This window comes from Amphiura filiformis, chromosome 12 (genome assembly GCF_039555335.1).
Source record: "Amphiura filiformis chromosome 12, Afil_fr2py, whole genome shotgun sequence".
Taxonomy (NCBI): domain Eukaryota; kingdom Metazoa; phylum Echinodermata; class Ophiuroidea; order Amphilepidida; family Amphiuridae; genus Amphiura; species Amphiura filiformis.
Genome location: NC_092639.1, coordinates 42,345,436 through 42,371,259, shown reverse-complemented (window position 1 = coordinate 42,371,259; position 25,824 = coordinate 42,345,436). Strand labels below are relative to the sequence as shown.

At 38.2% G+C, this 25,824-nt stretch overlaps 2 protein-coding genes across 4 annotated transcripts in view; one reads left to right on the top strand and one right to left on the bottom strand.

The window, feature by feature from the left end:
* Nucleotides 1-730: 730 nt before the first annotated feature.
* Nucleotides 731-2,315, bottom strand: LOC140166230 (uncharacterized). The gene has a single exon (XM_072189631.1). The coding sequence runs from the start codon at nt 2,302-2,304 to the stop codon at nt 1,243-1,245; it is 1,062 nt and encodes a 353-aa protein (XP_072045732.1). The 5' UTR covers nt 2,305-2,315; the 3' UTR covers nt 731-1,242.
* Nucleotides 2,316-9,126: 6,811 nt separating this feature from the next.
* LOC140166228 (uncharacterized) overlaps nt 9,127-25,824 on the top strand; it is a 31,891-nt gene continuing 15,193 nt past the window's right edge. Inside the window, exons 1-5 of one of the 3 annotated variants that reach the window (XM_072189630.1) lie at nt 9,127-9,250; nt 14,455-14,789; nt 17,210-17,438; nt 18,406-18,590; nt 23,453-23,579. In XM_072189630.1, the coding sequence (XP_072045731.1) occupies nt 14,613-14,789; nt 17,210-17,438; nt 18,406-18,590; nt 23,453-23,579 (718 nt within the window). In that variant the 5' untranslated portion in view covers nt 9,127-9,250; nt 14,455-14,612. Of the gene's footprint in view, nt 9,251-9,653; nt 9,850-14,454; nt 14,790-17,209; nt 17,439-18,405; nt 18,591-23,449; nt 23,580-25,824 lie in introns of those variants that run through there. The other 2 variants (XM_072189628.1, XM_072189629.1) reach the window with 2 other exon arrangements.

Here is a 25,824-nt window from a genome sequence, read left to right as displayed (position 1 = left end):
AACCACATTTATTTTCAGATGGAGGCCTATAATAAACACCAAACAAACATTTCCCTTGATCAGTATTAAATTCTGCCCAAACAATTTCTAGATCTTTAGACAAAAACTCAGATCTCAAAGTAGCATTCAGATTACTTTTAATACCTAGAGCAACCCCGCCACCACGCCTATTTCTGTCATTACGAAAAATACTATAATCAGAAGGGAAAACTTCTCCATCATTAAAGGAATCATCAAGCCAAGATTCAGTAATAGCAATTATGTCTGGTTTATCAAAGTCCACACGAGCATGAAAATCCACAATTTTATTCTTAATACTTCGAGCATTAAAATACAAAATAGACAAATTACTATTATTGTTACTTCCAGCTTGATGATTATCAACGGAACAATCCGATAAGTCAATATTTACACTAGATTCATTATTGCCCTCTTGTGAAATGTCATTATTACCGTTACAAATATTTGAATTTTCACATGGCAAACAAGAAGTATCCCTAAAGTTTGAATCAGAAAGATCACAAACATTTTCATTCAAATCAACACAACCATGCAAATTACTATCAACAGAAACATTGCCTACACTGGCCTTTACACCAGGAGAATTTAACAAACTACCATCGGAAGGAGAATATTTAACACTATCAACAATACTTGATTCATGAGAAGAAACATTCACAAGACTAATATTATCAACACATATATCATTAAATGTTTCATTATCATCATTATTGACATCAACGTTAAAAGCACAATTTATAGTGTCACCAAAGTCACACTTGTGGTCAAGAGGACTAGCATCATTAGAACATACAATTTCATTTACAACAACACCATTAATATTATTTGTACATTCAGCATAATTATCATAATTTGTATCATCAATATTTAAATTACAATGACAGTTACCCTTGTCAATAAAGTCACAAACACTTGAATGAGAATGACTGTATGGATGAGTAAGATGAGATGAAGTGGCTTCAAGAGCACAATTGTTATAAACAGGATGACCAGATGAATGAGATGAATGAATAGAATTTATGACAATAGGGCTATATGAGTCACTGACTTTAGTGATAACATTTCTATACACATTGCATGTAATAATACCAGAATTATTTTTATCAGAGTCAATACCATTTTCAAGAAAATCATGAACAGATGAAGAATTTAAAATAACATGATCATGGTTTCCAAAGTTATTGTTATGTCCATCAAATGCATAGTTATTTGTCTCTGAAGTTACTGTGCCATCCCCATAAGGAGTTTCAACCATGGCGGTAACTGGTTGCCCACCGGAGGCATGCGCTGATGTCTCTTGTGACCATGCCGAAAAAGGTGAGGATGCGCACACCTTAAAAAATCCTGATAGTTCCGTGCCAGAAAACTAAGTCCTTTCTTATCTGGGTGTAACTTGTCACGCCCTAAATCAGTCACAGCAGCATTATCAATATAACTCCATTTATTGTCCTCACAGATATTGTATATTATTTCATTGACCGCATCAACTTTAGCCGCGAATTCAGTCCTTGGTATGATTGACGACAAAGCTACCTCACATTTGCTATCAACAAGAACTTTCAACTTGTCGCTTAGTTTCACAAATTTGTTCTGGATCACATCAAGGGAGTCCGATTTCAGATTGTTAGTACCGACATGCACAATTACCGAGTCAGCTGTTGAAATCAACTGACTGTGTGAGTCCACATCCTTACAGACCTGCTCTATTCTGCGTCCACCTTCGCTTTTGTTATTAACTTGCGCGCTTCTTGAGAGTCTGTTTCCATCAATCCGTTTGGAGATAGAGTCTCCCAAAATAACCACACATGGTATCGAATCAGTCTTCTGCTTCTTGCTATTATGTCCCTGGCTTATTGAAGATTTCTGATTTCTTGGCTTAGTGTTAGTAGATGTGTTGGACGTGTCACTTGGTTTCGAAGATACGCGAGGAGGTGAAGTGACATCCAAGTCAACTGCCTCATCCACAAGTACAGAAAAACGATTACCAACAGGGGTATGCCTACTTGCGGTTGAAATGGTAGGTTTGGTCACCGGTGCACGAACATGTAACCATGATGAAGTAGGTGAAGCAACCACCTCACTATAGCTGCGCGTTGCAGATGTACCTACATCATTAGTCCTATCATTTGTGGAATTCTTAGCTGACTGAGTGCTGAGATCTTGAATCTGTAGCAGTAACTGTTTCCGCTCCTCCGCAAATCTTGCTTCTGTTGCTTCCAACAGCTTCCTGTCGCTCTCAGCCTCGAATTGAATCAAGTCAATTTCAGTTACTTTATACATCATCAGTTGTAAGTTAATTTAGTTCTTTTTCTGTGACAGAGTCTTGCAACTTGGCATTGGCATTTTCCAGTTCTCTTATTCTTTCACGAAGCATTTTGTTTTCAGTCTCAAATTTCCCTTTCTCTTCAGAAGCATTTATCGCAGACTGGATTAGATTGAAAACCTTAGAATCCATTGGAGATACTGCAGAGTTGCGTAGAAAAGTTGCTGACGAATTAGATCTACATGAACTTGGTGGTGTAACTGGTGATGATGCAGGTCTGGTAGAAGCAACTGGTGTTGATGTACAAATACTCTTCCCATTCACCTTCTCCATCACCTTGGCAGCTAGCTGTGGTAGAACTTGATTGATCCATAAGGCATAACCTTGACTCTGAATTCTTACCAGTGAAGTTGATCTGAAGAAAGTTATAGTCACATTAAGCATGAAAGTCACTAGTCCTGGTAACAACCTGTCCTCTGTATATTTTGCCATGCTTTCCCAGGTTCTGAGGATCTCCATACTGATCGCGCACTAATGCCTCTAGGGTGTCGAAAGCTACATCATCATAAATTTCCATAGATGCAGAGTGTTCTCTAGAAATAATGACCCAAATATCTGCAGGTACATGTGAAATTTCAGTATCAGAAAATCCATCAAATGTAATTGGAGAGCTAGAAGTAGTTGAATAGAGATCCATTGTATTCCAGGATGTATGCACAGGAAGTACCAAGTTGAGAAAATCAATACAAGTCCAATGCTGGTATACAGTACTGTACTACAAATTCAAAATATGACAGTCAAAATCAAACTATTAAATGCCAAAATATCATCAAAAGTATGTAGAATTCATCAAAACAAAGTTCATCAGTAGAATCCAGGTGTCAATATAAAGACATTGGTATAAAAATCATGTAGTGAATCAGGCTGTAAACCTATTTAATTGCTGTAATTATCAGAGCTTCATGGAGAGAGCTGTTGTTGCATGACATCGGATGAGGTTGTGGATTGACGATTTTAACCCTCATCCTGCATGAAGCTACAATAATGTAGGTCTACCCAAACTTCACTCCCGTCATTGACATTTTGTTACTTTAGCTTCTTTTTCGCTAATTTTTTCACCACATATTCTTAGAAAGATATATATATTTAGAATATGTAACACTTTTGGGAATAGCTCCTCTAAACTCTGAGAAATTAACCATTCAAATTGGGTAAGTGCTTTTTGGACTACCCTGTCTTAATACCCTCTCTGTACTTTGCTAGTCACTTTTCTGAGTGGCTGCTATCATAGGAGTGTATCAAACAAGTTTTGATATCATGGGTTGGTGCTCCACCATAAAACATGTTTTGGACATAAGGGATGCACCATTAATTAGATTGCAGGGTGGGGGGTAGGAAGTTTTTCAAAAAAAAAAACTTCACCCACTATATGAGCAAAAAGAAAAACTTTTCCCACCAACACTAAAAAAAAAAAAAAAACTAACTGTGTATAAATGCATGAAATTAAAAAGAAAAAACTTTCTTCTCCCGACCCAAACTTCCTACCCCCTGAGTATCTAAAGGTGCGTCCCTCAAACAAAATAGTTTGAATTTAAACTTTCATTCTCAGTTACAACCAGAGGGTAAGAAGGAGATGCGTTTTTCATTTGGCAAAATGGCATAACATTTTTATTTCAATTCAAACAATTTTGGGTTACGATATACTTTTCTAACAACAGGATCGAGTATACAGCTAGCCTTCTTCGCCCGGGGGGGCCACTGGTCATTGACAAGGGGGTATCATGCGTGGCCATGGAGTTTCAAAAAGCACCCTAAACAAGTATGTGCAACGACTGAAAATACACCCCTAAATAAGTATAACAAGTGTAATATCCTACCCTAAACAAGTATTGGCGGTTTTTTTATACCCCTTAGCAAGTAAAACCGTATTTCGACACCCTAAGCAAGTAATAGGGCCTACTACTTGAAGCTCCATTTTCATTGATTTCTATAGTAACTCAGAATGGCTCTGCTACCAGGTCAGAATATGAGCTATTTTAAAATTACAAAATAAACGTTACATTATTTTAAGCTGATTTATAGTATCAGAGAGCCTCTAAGAGGGAATTAAATGAAAAGAAAATTTACAAAACTCTAATTAAAAAAACAACAATGAAGAAAAGAAAATACTGAGAGAAAAAGAAGTCAAGATATGTTTTTATATCATTTTTGTAGGCCCTATTAAAGTTTCGACAATTTATTCTCCATCCTCCAAATATTATTATAGACCTACAAATCATGTTTCAAAGGGAGACAAAAATCATAAAATAGTGGTCAGATTTTTTTTAATGACCTACATGTAGGCATTATTGCGAAAAGATGAAAAGTGCATAATATTAATAATTTATTTTAGAAGCTTAAAATGACAACAATTAAGGCCTACTTCAGGAAGGAATCGGATGAATAATAGTGGTATTATTTCATAAGTTGAATAAAGTATTAGGATGAAAATAAGTCGGTAAATAGCGACCGAGATGCATGGTGCTCAATCAGTTCAGCCAAGACTTGCAGGATTCGTGTATGACTGCAGAATTTGATACCAATCCAAAAACGTATTTTAATTCTGCATATCCATCTTACCTTTTAATATTCATTTGATGTTTTCACAATTTATTCAAAAGTTTTAAATTTGTTTTTTAAATAAAATCAAGATCACTAATATTGTGACAAAATTCTGACAAAAATATGCTGCTTTTTACGATAATAACATGCACGTTTTTATTTATTTATTTTGTGGATAATAGGTCACAGGTCAAATCAATCAATCCTCTACCGTAGATATTTGTGGTTAAATAATTGTACACAACATGAAAATTAGCTTGAAAATCTTTATTTTTTATCCATAATACAAGATAGAAAATTCAAATAATAGTAAAAATATTTTAAAATGAAATGAGAAACTTTGGACTTTATAAAGGAGAATTGAAACTCTTAAAATCAGAGTATACACGTGCTGTGCATGTACAATGTACATTGTACATGTACTGCATGTGTACATCACCATTGAATGTTGTAGGGTTGTGTAGCATTGAATGGGTTAATGGAAAAATATTAACCGGGCCAGCTGGGCGAAGTCGGCAATCTTTATGGACTTAAAGAAGAGACTAAACAGAGAACTATACAGTCAAGTCTAGGGATAAACATGAAGGACATGAAACTTATGAAGGACTGGAGTCTGGACGGACCCTAAATACGTAAATCTGTTGTGAAAAAGATACCCTTTTTCTCTAATTTCCATGTTTTTGACACCCTATTCACGATACGTACGTACAGTGCCTGATCGTGAAAAAGACCCTTTTACGTGATTTTTGGCCACGCATGATACCCCCTTGTCAATGACCAGTGGCCCCCCCGGGCTTCTTCGATCAGAGAAAAAGAGTTGTTGTTGAGGCACACGGGAGGTGGCATTTCATTGGACAGGGTTTGTGGAAAAAATCCCCAGAAATAATGGTTTAAAGAAAGGGTCTATTGAAGTAGACTAACCACTGCTAACTGCATGCCAACAAGTTGGTTGTGTTTGGATAATCCTAGCAATAGTGCAGAACTTTGTTGTTGATACGATGATGCAATGAGAAGGGTTGGTCATGATTTGGCTTTATAAATTAAATTATCATGACGTTTAAGTGCAAGCAAGCCCATCTGCAATGTATGCCATGTGTCATAGTTTTACAGTGGCAACTCGTTAACACAAACCCTCTTAAAATGAAGTTCCTGATAACAAGAAGTATGTTTTACATTCCAAGCATACATTTCACATGTTATTAGAACTGGATAACATGAACTCCTGATAACAAGAAGTAAAATTTGAATTCTGCACAACTTTGTGTTAATGAGTTTCCACTTTGTACAATATACCAGTATTAGAAAGCAAAAATTGTCAAAGGGTAGCTATTGCAGATCAGGGGCTCTAGACTTGTAAAAGTGACTTGGGTGCAGGGGCGACCCCAGGAATCTTCAAGGGGGGGCGAGCCACCGCCGTGGCTGCTCGGCGCCCACACAAAAGTCAGGCGCTGTTCTGCAAAAATAACAAAGTCAGGCGACGCTCTGCAAAAATTATGGGGGTACGTGCACGCTGTCCCCACCAAATCTCCTCTGGGGTGTGGAGACAGCGATTCAATGGCTCTTTCGATGAGGGATTCAATGCCCAAAAAGGATCATTGGGTAAAAAGCCCCTAATTTTACTAAAAATGGAAGTCACTCGGTGAGACCTGCACAATTTTGAGCCCTTAACAGTGCCAGAATACAAACATTGTCAAAAAAGGAGTCTAAATTGAGTAAAATTTGAAAAACTTTTAGAGAAAAAGGCAGTTTGGTGAGAGGTTATCTAAACTCCATTCAGATCTATAAAAAAAAGGATCATTGGGTGACAACAAAACAAAAAGCTACAAAAAAGTTTCATTCATTAGAGAAAAATAAGTGCAACTGAACCGTTTTAGTCCTGCATGCAGGGAGCACCCTCAGGAAAAAGGTTCTCCAAGGGTGTTTCATATGTTCAAGAACCTAAAAAGGTTCCTTATAGAACCAATAGGGTGCTAAAGACCCCTTGGAGAGCCTTGAATGGTTCTTTGAAGAACCTTTAAAGATGCCCCCTCATAGGACAGTGAAGTCTTATTCACCCTTTTTTTAACAGTATTGGGTGGGACAGAGGTGAAATAATAGGCCTATGTGTTACACTTCTCATGGTAGAAAATGTTGACTTGTATGGTTGGTGTATGCACATATGCATATTTGTCGTATAAATAAATAAAAACATTGAAAAAACGCTAAAAAAGTGTATGCTTGTTATTTATTTTGCCTATATTTTTATTAAAATTAGTTGAAACTAAGGGGCTGTGCAAATGTGTATCTCTGGGTTAGGTGGTGAATTCTCAAAATGGTCTACCAAAAATGTAACTTGCCCCTGGCCTCTGACATGCCAAGAAACCTTTGCCCCCCTCCCCTCGCCTTTTGACATGCCAAAAAAATCCCTCCTTTTACATGCCAACAAATCTTCCCCCCTCCCACATGCTAGATTTTGAGGAACCCCAAATTGAAAGCATGACATTGTCTAATCATAAGATGTATGCAGAAAATTGGCATATATCAAAATGGGTCCCCAAATATCTTCCAAATAAAGCTCCCCCATAAGCCTACCAAAATAATTCACTATAAATTCACTACCCGGGGGTAGGTTTCCACATATACTTATGCACAACCCTATCAAGAAAAAAATCCATGCCCCAGCCCAACTTAATGCAAAAAAAAAATGCTTGATTGTCCTCATCCGCCCCGTTAATCTGGAAAAAAAAGTGCAAGTGGAAGCAGCTACGGATGAAAGCGAGTTTTCATTTTACCTCATGTGAGTTTGGCTTAGTTAAAATGACCAGATTATATTATTTGGCAAAGAATATCCAAATAAAATTTGACCGAAATCGTATGAATAATTTTCCTGGTGATATACCAAAAAGAGCAAATTTCAGTTTCATTTTAGACTTGAATCAAAACAAACTCACAAATACTGTGTTACTGAATGTATCCTGGGTTCTTACATCATCAATATGCATGATATGAGATAATGAAATTATAATCAAATGATAAATGATGAAAGAGCGACTAGACATCAATATGCATGATATGAGATAAATGAAATTATAAATGATGAAAGAGTGACTAGACAAAAATTTGCGACCGGAAACTAGCATTTAGGGGCTGTGCAATAATTATGAGCCCTGGGAGGAGGGTAAAATTGGGGGGAGGGGCAAGAAATTTTTGGCAAGCCGAAAGGGAGCCGGGGCAAGCAATTTTTGGCAAGCTGAGAGGGGGGACAAGTGTTTTCTGGCACACATTCATGGGGCACCTTATAAAATACTCAAAAAGGGAGGAAAACAGTACGGAAACACTTAAATATGCAAATTTTCCTGCTCGCTGCGCTCGCAACATGTATAGGCCTATATAGACCATTTAAGGTTTCAAATTGGGATCCCAAATTTTTTTTTGGAGGGAGCAAAGAATTTTTGGCAAGCCGAGAGGGTGGGCAAACAATTTTTGGCGGGCCGAGGGGGGGGGAGCGGTTTTTGGTGAGCCGTTTGGAAATTTTACCCCCCCCCGGGGGCTAATAATTATTGCACAGCCCCTTAGTGGCTGTACAATGATGAACCATATGAGGGAGGGTCACTACTAGAAATTTTCGGCCAGCCAAAAAGGGAATGGGGTGGGAGCAATTTTTTAGCAAGCCAAGATGGGTGGGGGGCAAGCAATTTTTGGCACACATTCACAGGCGCTAAATAAAACGCTCTAACACTAGGCTTCATATGCAAATTTTCCTGCTTGCTGCGCTCGCAATATATTTTCTGGCCATTTAAGGTTTGCAAATTGGGATCCCAAAAATTCAAGTTGGCCGCATGTGCAAATAGGGGGGGGGGGCAAAGATTCTTAGGCCGACTGGGGGGGGGGGCAAGTGACTTTTGACAGCAATTTTTGGCAGGCTGTTTGGAAATATTATCCTCCCCGGGGGCTCACAGCCCCGGGTCACAGCCCCTTAACTTTCAGCCACATTAAATAGGCCTATGGTATATGGTATTCTGTGAAAGTATAAAAACAAAATCGGAGCATCATGGCTTGGTTGGCTTGCCATATAATAGCAGCCGACGTTCTTTTGTTGGTTCTTTGCAATGAGGTGGATGGATTTTACGCATTCTTTTTCTTAATGCAAAATTTACGAATACCAGCAAAACCGCCTGACCACATCACCATGAATCATCATTGATGATTGGCTCTGATAAAGTGCTGTGTTAATTATCAACCAATGGAATGGCTCGTTATACTGACTCATTGCATTCGGCACTCATGTGTCTGTGCGCTCAGCTGATTGTTTGTACCGGCAGCTCAAGTGGTACCAGAAAAATAAGAATATCAAGAGATCTATGACTCAATGGACCCGTGAAAATGGTAATTATGTGTACAATCGGTAGAGGCTATTATAGTGTAGCTGTTATTTTGAAATTAATTTCTTGGAGAATGGTTTAATTTCCCGTGTTTTGTGTTGCCGATTTCCGATTCTGCTACTGTCTGAGCTGAGCACTGTCCGCTGTGTCACCGTGTTGTGTGCAAATGCAATGGACGTGTGCGAGCGAGTGCAAAAGTTGCAGAACTGAAGGAAGGAATGTGAGTTACTTTGATTTTTTCCGACCGGGCCAAATCAACTCGGAATTATTAACACAATTAACGAGATTCAACTGTTCGTACCATGTGCACATCGAAATTTAACAAAGAAATATTTGGTAGAAGTGAAAAAATATTCCAAACAACCGCACCCTACTCTTCACTTCCATTCCATCATTGAATACTAAATTGTTTTTGCATTCAATTTTAATTTTTCAACTTCACTGCAGTATAGTTTGAGACAATTCAAGCTACACGAAGTAGCTACTGCACAGAAACTTCATTTATAATATTAATTATTCCATGCACTAGTTTGAACCTATCACGTTTTGGTGGGATTTTGTCATTGATTGTTGTTAAGACTATTGGCGTGATTCATTGGATTGGTAAGTAAACTTTCCCATTTTGTCAGTGTTGATGTCTCATTGTCTGTATCAAATACTTCTCTGTCATGTCTGTAATGTAAAATACTTCGGTGGCACGGTTGTAGCTAGCTAGACATGCTAGACATAGTGCCGGGTGGTATTTGAGTGAAGTTTTCTTGATATTGACAAGCGGCTATAATAGGGCCAGGGTAACCTTGTCAATCAATGCTTAATCTACTGTCCATCGGTTATCAATCAAATGACAAATCGACGGATAGGCGATTAATATCCCCGATCTGTATGGCATGCACATGTGCAAGAGGACCAGTGCAAAATTTACCAAGTTTAACGCATGCATACATAAACAATCTGCATACATGGAATAAAAGTTCTACGGTACGGTATATCAAATTAATTAAGGGGGTACTACACCCCTGTGGTAAAGTTGTGAGTATTTTTGCATTTTTATCAAAAAATAATAACACACTGGTAACAAAAGTTATGTATATTATTGGGGCAAGGAATCCAATTGAATACCTGAGTGGAAGAAGGGCCCAACTCCATCAAAACTGTTTTTGAGATATTGATGAAAAACTTAATATTTGGAAAAGTTTTATAGACAGAATGTTTTCATCTTCTGGGGATCTTTAATACATGAACATACAGTATTACATACATTCGAAATCATATATGATGTTTCCATGGCAACGGTACAGGTCTTAATACGAGTTGGAGTTGGGCCTTTCTTCCACTAAAATACTGCAAGTGCAAGTTCCGTTCGCAGATGTGTTATAAATAGCTACAGAAATTTGGAAATTATCCATTAACTGCAGAAGTAGAAGCATGTAATATGTTAGCAAGAAAGTTTATTGCAGTGAAAAGCAGATTTCATGGATGAACAAAATTCTTCTTTAACCCAATATTTGTGGAAGAAGGGCCCAACTCCATGGAGTTGGGCCTTTCTTCCATGAAAACCAAGTTTAAGTGTACGTGGAAGACTATCTAGAGAGTGGATTTTGGCTCATCTTTCACACACAAGGAAGAACAGTCTGCTGGCAATAAAATGCTGGGTCTAACTCATTTTTGTAAAACATTGGAGTTCGGCCCTTCTTCCACTCAGGTATTCAATTACTTCACTGAATTTTCAGTGATTCAAGACAAGCGGTTCAGTAAATATGATAGGATATGAGGTACATCCTTGCTGTACCTCTTTTCTTGTCATAAATAATGAACCGCTTGTCTTGGGTCACTGAAATTCCAGTGTAGTAATTGGATTCCTTGCCCCTATAATACAGATAACTTTTGTTGCCACTGTGTTATTAGTTTTTGAGAAAAATGCAATAATAGACAAATATTTATGGAGGGGTGTAGTACCCCCTTAAGCCATATGTATTTTTAACTTAAAACCCAAACAGGGTGGTGGTGTCACACTTTTCACTGTGATCTGTGGCCTTGTGTATCTTTGGAAGAAAACAAGGTACATTCATGACAGGAAATTTGGCGTGAAATGATAGCCAAGATATTAATTATGGAGAGTTTCATATATCTTGAATATCGGCAGAATGGCACTCAATCTAATTGGCCAAGTCAGGGGTGGTGGTGGCAGTGGTGCATGTGGCAGCAGTGCAATCATGTACAAACTCTATGGGTAGTTAGCATTGTGCACCCGATTGTAAAATTGGTCATTATGTAGGCCTACTTCATATTTGCTCTAATAAATTTGGTACGGTATCGAAAGATAGCTTAGTTGTCCATGTACACAAAATAGCTTAAGTTTCTCTAAAATGAGATGACTGGTAACATAACATTCAAATTTGTCCATATTCTCTACACAGTAAACCCACATTTTCAAGCGCAACATACATGTACCACTTGAGAATTGAGATTACCGTCGCTGGATCACGAAATGCCCTTTTAAAGAGCAATTCTGTAATTGAACAGTGATGCATGAATGTTTTAAATTAAATCGTAAAATTTCATGTTGGTCATGTTAAATAATGTGAACTTAATTATTAAAGAGCAATTCTGTAATTGAACAATGATGCATGAATGTTTTATCTGATATGTATTGTATATAAAACAAAGTTCAAGTAGGTCTATTTATAACAAAAGTAAATAATAACAATAATATAATGCAACACAAAATATATGAAAACTAAATCTATATAATAATACGCATCGTCTATCTATCTGTCTGGGTGTTCGCCTATTTTCTCGGAGACTAGGAGTCGCACATTCCTCAAACTTGGTGGGTGGGTGCATCTTGACCCGAGACAGAACAAGTTTGTATTGGTTTGTGGATCAAGGTCACCTGAGGTCATCCAGGGGTTATCTGAGGTCAAATTAGTAAATACTGTCATATGGGCATGAAATTTGGTGGGTGGGTACATCTTGACCCGAGACATAACAAGTTTGTATTGATTAGTGGGTCAAGGTCACCTGAGGTCATCCAAGGGTCATCTGAGGTCATATTAGTAAAAACTGTCATCTGGGCATGAAACTTGGTGGGTGGATGCATCTTGACACGAGACAGAACAAGTTCGTATTGGTTAGTGGGTCACGGTCAATAGAGGTCAATCCAGGGGTCATCTGAGTTCAAATTAGTAAAAACTGTCATATGGACATGGAACTTGGTGGGTACATTCAACATTTAGAGCCAAATTTTTTGGAAGGTCATTTCCGGGTCACCAGGGGTCATCTGAGGTCAAATTAGTAAAAACTGTCGTATGGGCATGAAACTTGGTGGGTACAGTCACCATTTAGAACCAAATTTTTGAAAGGTCATTTCAGGGTCACCAGGGGTCATCTGAGGTCAAATTAGAAAAAAAACTGTTGTATGGGCATGAAACTTGGTGGGTACGGTCACCATAAGTCAGGTAATCGCGACAGCCGAGAACCGCCAAATACGGGTGACCGCCTAGTTTAATAATAATAATCTATCTATTATAATAATACTGGTAGTCTGTCCCTCTGTCTGTGACTTTGTCAGATGGGCATCAGGGTCTTAGCTAGAAATTGAGGGTTGCCCGTCATTTGAATAAATTTGCCTGTCCTGATTATGAAATATTGTGAGTAAAACTGAATCGGTTTTGTCAAAAATTCATTATTGACAAACCTGGTAAACTTATTATTCTACAACTAGGGAAAAAATACATGTCTACTAACTACTACTTATGTAGGCCTACAGCATGTTCCAGGGATGTAAATTTTGCTTGGATCTTCCCTGTACAAAGTATAGGAAAATACACATTTTCAGGAAATGTTTTTACAGTTTCAGGAAATTATATCAGTGCTTGTTGTCATCCCTGATGTTCCTTAAGGGGCTGTGCAATGATTATACTGGGGGGTAAGATTTCCAAACAGCATTCCAAAAGTTGCTTACCGCTTCTCAGTTTGCCCAAAATTGTTTGCCTCCCCCTCGGGCTCTTTGGCCTGCAAAAAATATTTGCCCTCCCTCATAATAAATTTTATAACGGTCTATTTGTATGCGACCAAAGCAAGCAGGAAAATTAGTGACATACATGTATTTACATGTAAGCATTTCTGTACTGTTTTCGTGAGCCTTTTTTTACTAAAAAAATACTAACATTTCAGGGTGCCCCATAAGTGTGTGTGCTAAAAATTGCTAGCCCCCCCCCCCCTTTGGCTCAAGGCCAAAACTTGCTTGTCACCCCTTTCAGGGTGACAAAACATTAGGGGTGGTGCAATAATTATGTGTACCCGGGGTGAATTCTCAAAATGGTCTGCCAAAATCGCTTGCCCCCTCTGGCCGTGCCAAAAATCTTTGCCCCCCCTTTCGATGTGCCAAAAACCTTTGCCCCCCTTTGATGTGCCAAAAATCTTTGCCCCCCCTTACACATGCAAGATTTTGGGGAACCCGAATTTAAAACCTTAAATTGTCTTATCATATAGTGCTAAAGCGAGCTAGCAGGAAATTTTGCATATTTGAACGTGTTCCTAACGCTTTCCCACGCCTTTTGGGGCGTAATATAGAAACGGTGCCCAAAATATCTGTGCCAAAAATTGCTTGCCCCCCCTTTCGACCTGCCAAAAATCGCTTGACCCCCCTTTGACCTGCCAAAAATGCTTGCCCCCCCTTTGGCCTGCCAAAAATCTTTGCCCCCCTATAATTCACCCCCTGGGGGTACACATAATTATTGCACCACCCTTATTGCCTCCCCCAGGGGTAGCGTTAACCCCCAATCCACAAGATTTAATTTTCACCCCATGTATTTGGATTTTCTGCAAGCTCGGGAGTGAAAAACACGGGAAACAACCCCCGACTTTCGGGCCGTAATGCTACCCCTGCTCCCCCCCCAATTTTACCACCCAAGGGCTAATATATATTGCACAGCTCCTAAAACGATTGATAACACCATTATTATTGCCAATAAAACTGATAAGATAAAGCATGGAGTACCAGCACATGCTTTATTATCAAATCCAAAGTTCATATCTAATACAGTCATTTAATATTACTGGTATTCTATTGTTTTGTTATCTCAACCAGATGAAGGACTAATGTCTCATTAGGCAGTACGTGCTGGTGTACATTACATGTATTGATTTCAACTGGAGAAGCCCATTTAATACATTGTTTATTTTGACTTGTTTTTAAAACTACAGGATTGGGAAAGTATTGACCAGTCAATACACTAGGAGTGGACGAATTTAACAACACAGACTGTGAAAAGACCAACTTAATAGTGTTGGCAGAGCCCAGTGGCTTCTACAAGTTGACTGTACTGGTTCATCAAAGTTGAATACATATCTGTGGTATCACAATGGGTCGTTACTCCGGTAAATCATGCCGTCTCATCACCATGATGGTGTTAACATCATCATTCTTCTTGGCTGAAATCATCACAGGATATACCACTCATTCAGTAGCCTTGATTGCAGACTCATTTCATATGTTATCGGATATTATATCGCTAGTGGTTGGATTTATCGCTGTAAAAGTAAGTGTAGGAGTCATGTACCCCAAGTAGGGTTGCACAACCTTTCAGTATGGTAGCCGATAAGTACATACACACAAAACAGGTGCCTGATACTGCTTTTTCTCTCAAAATGGTCATATAGTGGTTGGGTTTGTGGCTGTAAAAGTAAGTGTAGGAGTCTACCCTAAGGAAGGTTGCACAACCTTTTTAGTATGTCTGTAGTTGATAAACAAAACAGGTGCGTGACAACTCAGAGAAGATATCTCACCCTTCCCATAATCCTTTGCAACATTATGCATCACCTCAATAAAGTAAATGACACTCCCTCGGGGACACTCAGCTATTTGTACAGTTTCCCTTTGTATTTATGTTGAGAATAGACTGGTTTGCTCACTAGTGCAATATGGGTCGATATTCACAAAATAAACATCTTTTGCAAGATCTGGATGTTCTCTGTTCATTGAGGTACTTTTTGTCACTATCGACCCATGTTGCACTAGAGAGCAAACTGGTACAGAAAATTGAAATGGAAGAAATGCATTGTGGGAAGTGTAAGATATCTTCTCTGATGACAACTAGTATTGGAGGTCAATGCGAGCAAAAACTAATGAAGACTTTTATGTCAAAACACACAAATCAGCAGGTGTAAGGTATTTTTTTAATTAACGACTGACACTGGTAATATTATATCCATGCCAACTCGCCCCAAATTTCTAAAAAATTGGCAGGTGACCCATTCAGAATTTGATGTTCATCAAAGTGTTCCATTTTGGTCACAATGAATGCACCAAAAGCTGCAACTTCATAGTCAATGTTGTATTTGAGCTTATTTGTGCAATACATGTATGTCATATTTTTGCTACGATCTCCATGTTTTGCTCTCTTGTGTCGCGTACGTGACTCACATCGCTGAGAAGTTGCATATTATTTCCTCACATTTTTGTTACAAAGGGGGAGTGAAGCTACAAATCACTATTCTGGGTAGCTTTTACCCAAATTGTCAGATTCTGTCATCAAAACACGATATATAGTCAGTATACCTTCCTCAAGTCAATATTACATTGTGAGATTTCTCATAAACTGTTAATTTTTGCAGGAATCGATATGCTAGTTGGATTCCTTGCATGATTTCCTTAATATTGAAAAAGTATACCTTTAATATCCAGGGTCTTAGCTAGAAATTGAGGGTTGCCTGTCATTTGAATGAAATTGCCTGTCCTAATTTGACCTCTAAAACATTTACCAGACATCTATAGCCCATTGGGGGTTCAATGAGTTCAAATATGTGCTGATATGGTCTTGTTCTACAAATTGGGTCTACTAAAAAGGTCAATTAGCTTCTCAAAACATACAATTTATAATATAGCCTCTGTCAAAGGCATTATAATTTTGCCCATCCCAGGAGCAAACTGGCCGTCTAAAATGACGGGGTGGCTAGCTAAGACCCTGTTAATATCTCATTTACATTTTGAGATACAATAAAACCCAATATCTAAATTACTCATACTGACTTTGAGGAGGGTATACGGGCTATATCTTATTTATTTTTTAAACTCACTGTGCCCCTCAAAATGGCTTTTTGTCATACAGAAGTGCTGAAAGAAAGTTCATGCATGTTTGCACCCTCCAAGAATCTATACCGATAGCACGCCAGAATGCTACAATTGCAGGATACAGATATATGTGCTACTGCATGCAAGCAAGCACAACATTTTTATATCTTAGTACCGAAATTAGGTGGGGTTAAAAGTTGGGTCCTGAGCAAAAAATCTCAAAATAGCGCCCTCTCCCAAGGGGCAGTTGAACTTGTGGACAGTTCTCTAAGGTCACAAATCTTACAAAATAGAATTATATTGATCCAATCTGACTGTGTGCCAAAATGGCAAAAGCACCCTGACCAGCATGACTGACCAATCCTACGTTTTTCACCTGCAGTAAACGGACTTGAGTCAAGGCAAGGAACTGGTATATCGATATGCTTGAGCAAACTGCATACAACCTATACACTGTTCAAAAGCCTTATTGTGATGTGGCAGGAGTTTCAAAAGAACGGGCCCTGAACAAAATATGATGCGCATGTCTTGCCAGGCAAAAAAACAATGGAAATTGTGATGATGCGTGCACATACTGCCAGGCAACAACGTCACAAGTAAACTCATCTATACTTTTTGCATCTAGTACCGTAAACGTTCGCCTAATGGCGCACGTTTGCTCCTATGCCTTGGGGTAAATTTCATGTACAAATAGAGAGCTCCCTCCTCTAAAAATCCTAACAAGAATTATAAGGGTATGTGCCCTTCTATTTGCTGGTGGGATTTTTATGGGAGGGCACTTTTAGTTTGTGTCTAAAATTCCAGTTATGTCAAGGGAGTCCATAGCGCCATTAGGCGAACGTTTACGGTATTTCATTTGTTTGATTCAATATTGGTTTGTGTTATTAGATGTCAGTGAAATCTACAGACAAGAACACATTCGGTTGGCAGAGAGCGGAGGTGTTAGGAGCGTTGGTGAATTCTGTCTTCCTACTGGCACTGTGTTTTACCATCTGTGTAGAAGCTGTGCAACGTTTCATCATGGTGGAGGAGATCACGGATCCATACCTGGTGTTGATTATTGGTATTATTGGGCTGGTTGTCAACTGCCTAGGGCTATTTCTATTCAGTTCACATGGTAAGCAAATTATGAAACATTTAAACTATTAAAGTAAATTTTAAATTCTTCTGTGGTCCAGGCAAGGCTTTAGCTAGAGAGACGTCCAGCCGTCATTTGGACACCCTGTCACGAGAATGGACGCCCTACAAAAATATGAGGCTGTCCAAAAACAAAGCCTAAATTGCAACATACAATCATGTTGCATGTTACAACCCACTGTAGGAGCCTCTAAATATCTATAAAAAAGCACTTTATGATGCGTTTTCGCCAAGTACGAACTTCGATGGGTGTCATTTTGTTTAAGCTTCTTTACTTTCGGGTTTGGTAACAGTGCCATCTCTTGAAAATTCATGTTTGCATGTATTCAATTTGGCCGTTGGCGGCAGCCCTCGAATTAAGGATCTGAAGGGGCATGGCAACTTTTTTAGGGCAAGTTGATAATTGCCTTGGATTTTCACTGAAAAGGCAAGGCAGCACGGCAGTCTGTAATATTTCAAGAGGGCATCATGGCAACTGTTGAAAATTTGAGAAGGCCACCAAGGCAATTTCTCAAAAGTGAAGAAAACACACATAAACATAGATAGATGATTTTATAATGAAGGGGCAGGGCTGGGGCACCGACGGCAACTTAATTAGACGGCACGGCAAGTGACTGCCTTGGGTAAAGGACATATTTTGAGGGCATTACGGCAGTGGTGATGGGCACCCACGGCAAAATGCCATGGGTGCTGTGGGTTAATTCGAGGGCTGGTTGGCGGCACACTTCCAGAATCCCAGACTGGGTTGGACACCCTACCTTCAAATCCTGGCAAATGCCCTGAGTCCAGGTATCGAAGATCACATACCACTGATACCAGGGGTTCAGCTGGGGCAAAATTGCCCGTAGCCCCGCTTATTACAAACCCTTGCATCACTTGGCAACCAGTAGAAACAAGCAGATTGATTTTTCTAAAATGTATGTACGTATACATTAATTGTGTTTCAGGAATGGCTCACAGTCATGGCGGAGGCGGTGGTCATGGTCACAGTCACGGAGGAGGACATAAAAAGAAACCCAAGCATGATCATCATCATGAAACACCGCACATACATCAACCAGCGATCCCTCATAAACAACGCAGCGATCTGGAGATTGTTGTACAAGATAAACCTAAAAATGAAGATTATGCAGTAAGTAGTACAGTGCTGCCCATACACATGAAGAGCTTATTTCCAAACCGTGTTAAGTCCACAACCACATGTTTCTCATTTACTTGTGTGATACAATCACAATTACTTTGACAAGTTTGACATTAGCAACAATGAGTTGTACCATCAACAAGCCATTATAATACATGTACCTACATGTATAGCATCACAACGTTAACCCATTGCAATATCGTACAGGTAAATCAGAAACATGTTTGTGGACTTAAGGGCTGGGGTATGAACGTTTGGACAGTATTTATTTTGGGACATTAGAGCACATCAGACACATCGAATTGCATTATGAATACGAAGAATGTCCTTCTGATATCAAATAATTTTGATTTTTTGAAATTCGCAATTTAATACACATTTTATGGCAAATCATTAAAATTGATATTTTTGATATTTAACAGTACTGGTACACTTTATAAATCTGATGATTTATACTTAAAGTGTATGAAGTTGGGATGAAAAGCCGACGATCAATTGAAAATTTTGACCTTTCGTATTGAATATATGGATTTTTTTCCAAAACAAAAAAAAAAAATTAGGTCTTTTTGGGAAAAAAATCCACATCTTCAATATGAAAAGTCAAAATTTTCAATTGACCGTCGGCTTTTCCTCACAGCTACATACACTTTAAGAATATATCATTAGATTTATATAATTTACTTGGAGGACTGTTATATATCAAAAATTTGAAAAATATCAAATTTTTATAATTTGTCATAAAATTTGTATTATATTGTGATTGTCAAAAAATGAAAATTATTTGATATCAGAAAGACATGCTTCGTATTCAGAATGCAATTCGATAGGTCTGAGGTGCTCTCATATCCCACAAAAAATACTGTCGAAACGCAATAAACGCTCATTTTAGAGCCCTTAACACAGTTTAGAAATTAGCTCTTCATATATATTTCATTGTTTTGTGTACATTTTGACATTGCAGCATTTGTCACAATATTGGATAAATGCGCACAAAATCTATAATATTGTGAGTGCTGTTTAAAAAAGTACATTTGACAGGGTTCCAACACATCTTGAAAGTCATGGAATGTCAAAAACAAGAGTTGTAGCTGGGCGGTAGAGCCCACCACTCAGTTTTGGAGCCCACCACTCGGCTTCAATTTTTGTTTTGAATTTTCATCAAATGCCACCCAGCACTAAAAATATCCTAGCTACAACCCTGGTCAAAAACACCTTTTCCAGATCTGGAAAGTTATGAAAATTTACAAAAAATCCTTGAATGCCTTGCAAAATTAAATTATGATGAGCATTGAGCCTGAAACCTGACTTGTGTAAATAAGATAGTCATGAAGTCCTGAAATCAGATTTTTATACCTAGAAAGTCCTTGAATTTTGACCATTCATATTGAATTTGAAGATAAAGATACACATTTTTTCCCAAAATACCCAAATATTGTAGGTCTTTTGGGAAAAAAAATTACTATTATAAAATCAAGAATTTCAAAAAAACAAAATTGTTTGATATCAGAATGATATTCCTCATATTCAGAATGCAATTTGGTGTGTCTGATGTGCTCTCAGGTCCCACAAAAATACTGTGCAAATGTTGTTATCGGAGCCCTTAAGGTGCTGTATATTAAAGTGAGTAGTGACAGATTCTAAGATTTTATCACAATTAAATAAATTGTTTAATGTCATATTTATAGGCTAGGAGTAATCACTAGGATCCACAACATGCTCATTTATCAGGGCACAGTTCTTTAACCCCAATACATTTGCACATTCATTGAATGACCTTTGGAAATTTGGGTACAAAAATTTATACTCTGTAACTTGAGGTCCAATTTTACACCATATTGATTTAATTGAGTTTATTGAACTATGCCATTGGGATGAGGCCATTGTGGTTCATAGTGAATTCCCCAGAAATCAAGTCGGGCTCAAAAATTATGATACCAGGGTACAAAATCCAGCTGCTCGATACCTGAAGGTCATTATTTAATATATTTAGAAACCTTGCACTTGACCCAGTTTTGCATGAAAGTTTACTTAAAAAGTTCAATGACTCATAATCAATTGAAAATCTTGGTCTAGTCTGTGAACCTTGCTCCAGAAAATCCAATTTATACAAGAGGCCAGGGTTCAATGTCAAACACAGATGTTGTTTAACTTGTTTACATGAAATATTTTGCATGTATATACAGTGTATTTTCAATAAATATCATTGCTACATACCCTTACCAAACATAACTGCCTAATAGACAGTTAATAGGCAGTTCATAGGCAGTTGAAGACAATGACTGCCTAATCAAACTATCAACAAGAAGTTGCTGGAAAATTAGGCAGTTGAAGGCCTGTGACTTAGGCAGTCAAAAGAGCTTGACAGATATGAAGGTCTATAATAGGCAGTCACTATATGAAGCTCTAATTTTTTATCTAATCAAAATGAAGCTCTAATACTTATGATTTTTTCATCATCAAAATGAAGCTCTAAATGAAGCTCTAATAGGCAGTCAGACCTAATAGACAGTCAGAGGCTAATTTGCATAAGTCATGACCCGGTCACATGATCACCAACTGCCATTTCAAATTTGCTGTTGGATTCAACAAGCTGTTCTTTAGATGGTGGTGTTTTAATTGTCTCTTCACACAAATCATTCATTCTTTATGGGGAATTTTATACTACAGATGATTATACATCTGTTGATGCACAGGTAAATTAAAGGTTTGCAGGGTTGCACTGCAAGCAGTATAAATGTTGTAAGCTTATCAACTGCATGTACAGATAATGTGTGCACAGGCTGCTGAATTTTGCAGTATGCACTTGCATGTATCCAAAATTAGTTTTCTGTGATTAACCTTGCTTTCTAGCAACTGCAAATTGGATTCATATCATTGGCAATAACTGATACGTCTTAAAGGTTGGGGATCGGAGGTATAATGGTACAATCCCGGGGTACAATATGCCGCAAAGTATAGCATGTGGTGTACTGATGGGCTCGGGTTGGCACCTATACTGAAACTTAATTGTTAAAAATTGTCCGGGCCTTAGATTTTAGTTTGCATTTTACTTTGTGTTATCATGTTATTATAGGGGTCCTATGGTGTACAATTTATGCTTGGAACTCAAAATCATTTAGTGTTTTTATCAGGAACAGGGCTGTCAACTCTCACACCTATACTCGTAGCGCAGTCTAAACGAGGAGACAGAAAAGCATAGTGTGTGAAGTGTATTAAACTGTGCACAATTTACATACAAAACGAGGAGTTTTCACAGGAATGTGAGGAGGTGTGTGAGGAGAACTTAGCACAAATACAATTATGGATCTCCTCGAATTGAAGGAAATGCCGGAAAAAGACGTCCTAACCCTGGAGTTCTCCACTTTGAGAAGCTCTTCAAATTACTGCTTTTTGGGTCTATATAACCTCCTCAACTCCTGGTTTCGCACGCGGTGCACACACGCATTGGCCGTGAGTCTCACGCATTGGGTCACTTTCTCACGGTCTCACGCCAGGGTAGTATAATCTCACCCCTAGGTAGTAAATCTCACGCAAAACGCTGGAAAATGAGTAAAATCTCACGCATCATCAAAATAATTTGTTGCTCCTACCCCTAACCCCCCGCTTTTCAGATTCTCGAACACCATGGCTCAAATAATGGGTCAAAATGAACAAAAATATGGTGAAAAGATGTCATGTTGACCAGAAAAAGACTGCAAATTGCTTTAATTGTTGGCTGCCTGCTGAGATATGAGGCTTCATTGAAAGAAATTATGGTATGTCGATTGATTGTCAGCTGAGGGCATGCTACAATCAAACATTCCCCAATAATTAATAACCAAAATGGAAAGTAAGTACTTTGATTCATGAAAACAAGTTTCCACAGCAAATCGGGAGACATCCAGCGATCTTCCTGTAAAATCACAAGCTTCCGTTTTATTTGAGGCTGTTGACGACAGCAAGGAGTGTCTTTTGGAATTGCAGGAGAACGTTTTAGGTCCGATGGAGCCTTCAAGGAGAGCTGTTTTATAGTGCATTTGCAATAGAATGTAAGGAGAAAATGGTCAACTAAGGAGAGCTAAAAATCACTCTCCTATATCGGATTTAAGGAGAGCAGCTAGAGTGATTGCTCTCACTCTCCTCAAAAGGCATGTCCCTGCAACTGCTTGGATTAGAGCTTCATCTGAGGCAGTCAACTGACTAATTTAGAGCTTCATTTGACTGCCTCAATTAGAGCTTCATTAGAGACTGTTGACTGCCTAAATTAGAGCAGTCAACTGCCTAAATTAGTGCTTCTTTTGAGGTCATTTACGACTGCCTAAATTAGAGCTTCATTTGAGGTGAACTGCCTAAATTAGAGCTGAAGGTGAAGGTCTCTGAACTGCCTATAGTGCTTCATTTTGCCCATTTTACAGGTCTAGGTACTGCCTATGTGCTTTCAGGTCTATATAGAGCTTCATATATCAACAGCTTCAAGTGACTGCCTGTATTAACTGCTTAACAGACTGCCTAATAACTGCCTAATGAAGGCTTTCATTTCGGTAAGGGTACACACATCTGTTTGGAGACCATTTGAAAAAAAAAGTGCAAATTTCACATTGCACTTTAACTTGTTCCCTGATGATACTTGAACCTTGGTTACCTGGGTACCCACCGGAAAAAAGTCTGGGAGCATAAATTCCCCCTAATGTCATATGATCGGAATATTAGTCGAAGTTGCATAGGCAATGTTCATCACATGTTATGTGTATAAGGGCCATACTCGACAGTGAAAGCAAACATTTTATTTGAAAAAAATACAACTCTTTTTTTTATGAAAAAAATACATTATTGGTTTAATGATGGAGGAATTTATACATTTATTTTTTCAGCAGGACTCGCCAGTAACGATACAAATAGAAGGAGAGCAACAGTTGGAGGAGTCGGGTATACACCTAACATTGGAGAGGAGTACTAGTGCTGAATTACACCATGTGGACGTAGAAGCAGGACATGAAGGCTGTTAGTATAATCAGGCATGAGAATTTTCAGTTTAAAAACTGAATTCAGTTTTTTTTATAGTCAAAATTTCCGCAACTTTATTTAATTTCAGCCTGTTTTTGGTACTTTTTGCCCAATTTCACGTGCATTTTCAGTTTTTTCAGGTTTTTTTAGGAAAGTGCAGTCTCATGCCTGTATAATGAGTTATTCCATTATTCCACTTGTACTGAAGTTGTAACGAGACTTGTGCAGGCCTGTGAGTGGGTTTTCAAACAAAAGCGGAAAATTTATCTACCAGTGGGGTTTTAAAAAGTCTGAAAATTTACCTACCAAACTACAGTACAAATTCAATGCTATTGCGTGCGTATTTCACCGGCAATAAATTGAAGATTATAAGCTTGCATAAATTTCATAGCCTAAATGGGAGCGTCGCTCAACAAAATTACATGTTATGGTAGCCATTATGTATCTTCTTAATTCCATACGATTTTTATGAAATCATATGTGAAACTTCCGATGGATGGTTTGGATTGTAATTCGCTTACGAGCAATCACATATTTCGTATTTCCCCACAGGCATTTGACAGGGACCTGTGTTTCATGACCCGGGTTCATGACCTTTCAAGCATTGTTAATCTCATTTCTCAGTCGTTTTATTGCGACACGTAATGCTATATCAGAAGTACACAGACACTATTTTGATTTTTGATGTTATAATTGTTTTAAAAAAGCGGAAATTGAAATCTGTCAGAAAAATGAAAATGCACTAAAATAGACGACTGGACCCCATTGAAAGTAGAGTGATTTTACTTGACTGAAGCTAAAAATGAGTCCACTTGACTCGACCTGTATCTTTGTGCTCGTAACAACCTTGCTGTTCCATTTGAATCCATACTAGTGTTGGCCGATACCGATCTGTGAATCGGAGATCGGTGACGATATGGACTGCATCGGCCTTGAATCTGAATCGGCAGATGAGCTATCAGCTGCCGATCTAGCTTACCGATCTCTGAACTTGACAGTAATAAAAGTACACAACAATTCTCTAAGCTTACCATTACTTTCTTATGTAACATTTATACTACTATTTAATGGCAATATATTTCCAAAAAACGTTGTTACCACCGCAAGAATCATGTCGTTTCATACTGTATTTTATAATATTATCCACTCAGTGACAACACTCCCGACTGTACAGTGCGTCCCTGGGAAAAATTTGTAAACACTTAAACACTCGACACGCGCCCTTCAATGTCGGGTTTCCCAAGGTGAATTTGAGGGCATGTTATTTTTAGAATCGCAAGCACATTCGCTTATTCCTCCTCACACGGACGATTTCATCTCTTAATCTCCTAACATGTGAATTCTTTCTGTAAACAACTCTGCACAACTAATCAGGATGGGAATTCATGGTATTCCCCAATACATCATATGCATAAATTATTATAATATCGATGGAGCTGATTTAGCTGCAGGGTCATCGAATAAATTCGTGCAGTGATTCGCCTAACTTATACACACGCAAATCAAAGTTGATTCATGGAGAAGAACGAAGAATAAAACAATCAAGAGAAATGCAAGAAATATAAAAGAAGAAAGGAAAAGAAAAAAAAACATAAAAGAAAGAAAAGAAAAAGAAAGAAAGAAACCAAGAGAAAGGAAATAGCGTAATTAGTACTGAATTGCCCAATATAATGAATATACCTACCCGCTCCAGTAACATACGGGGAATTCCATTACCGTAATTTCCGGAATATTGGCCGCACGGAGTATAAGCCGCAGGTCCGAAAAAATGCTAAAATAAGATTCAAACGGCGGCGATAAGCCGCATCGCCATATAAGCCGCACTCACACTAACGGCCGATTTTGACATGCATACTCTTCTGTAATGCGCTATTTTCACGATTGTGGTGCTACAAAGCAAACTGAGGAGTGAGGTAATTATTTGTTTTAAGTAAACCAATATTATATTAAAATCAATTTTGTGCATCTATAAATGGAAGTCTAAGAATAAATAAAAGTTTATGTCATCAGACAACATTTTATCAGCAAAATGGTTTAAATGTTGTTCCTAACTTACTAATTGGGTCAATTTCATTGACCTCGGCGTTTTATTTGATCCTCAAGCATGGTATCAACATGGGGAATACCGCGCTGTGTGTATATTGATCCATGACGTAATTAATGTAACTTGTACTCGATCATTATCTTCCAATAATGTTCTTCAATGTCTGTGTACTGTCCAAATTAATAAAATAATCCCAGT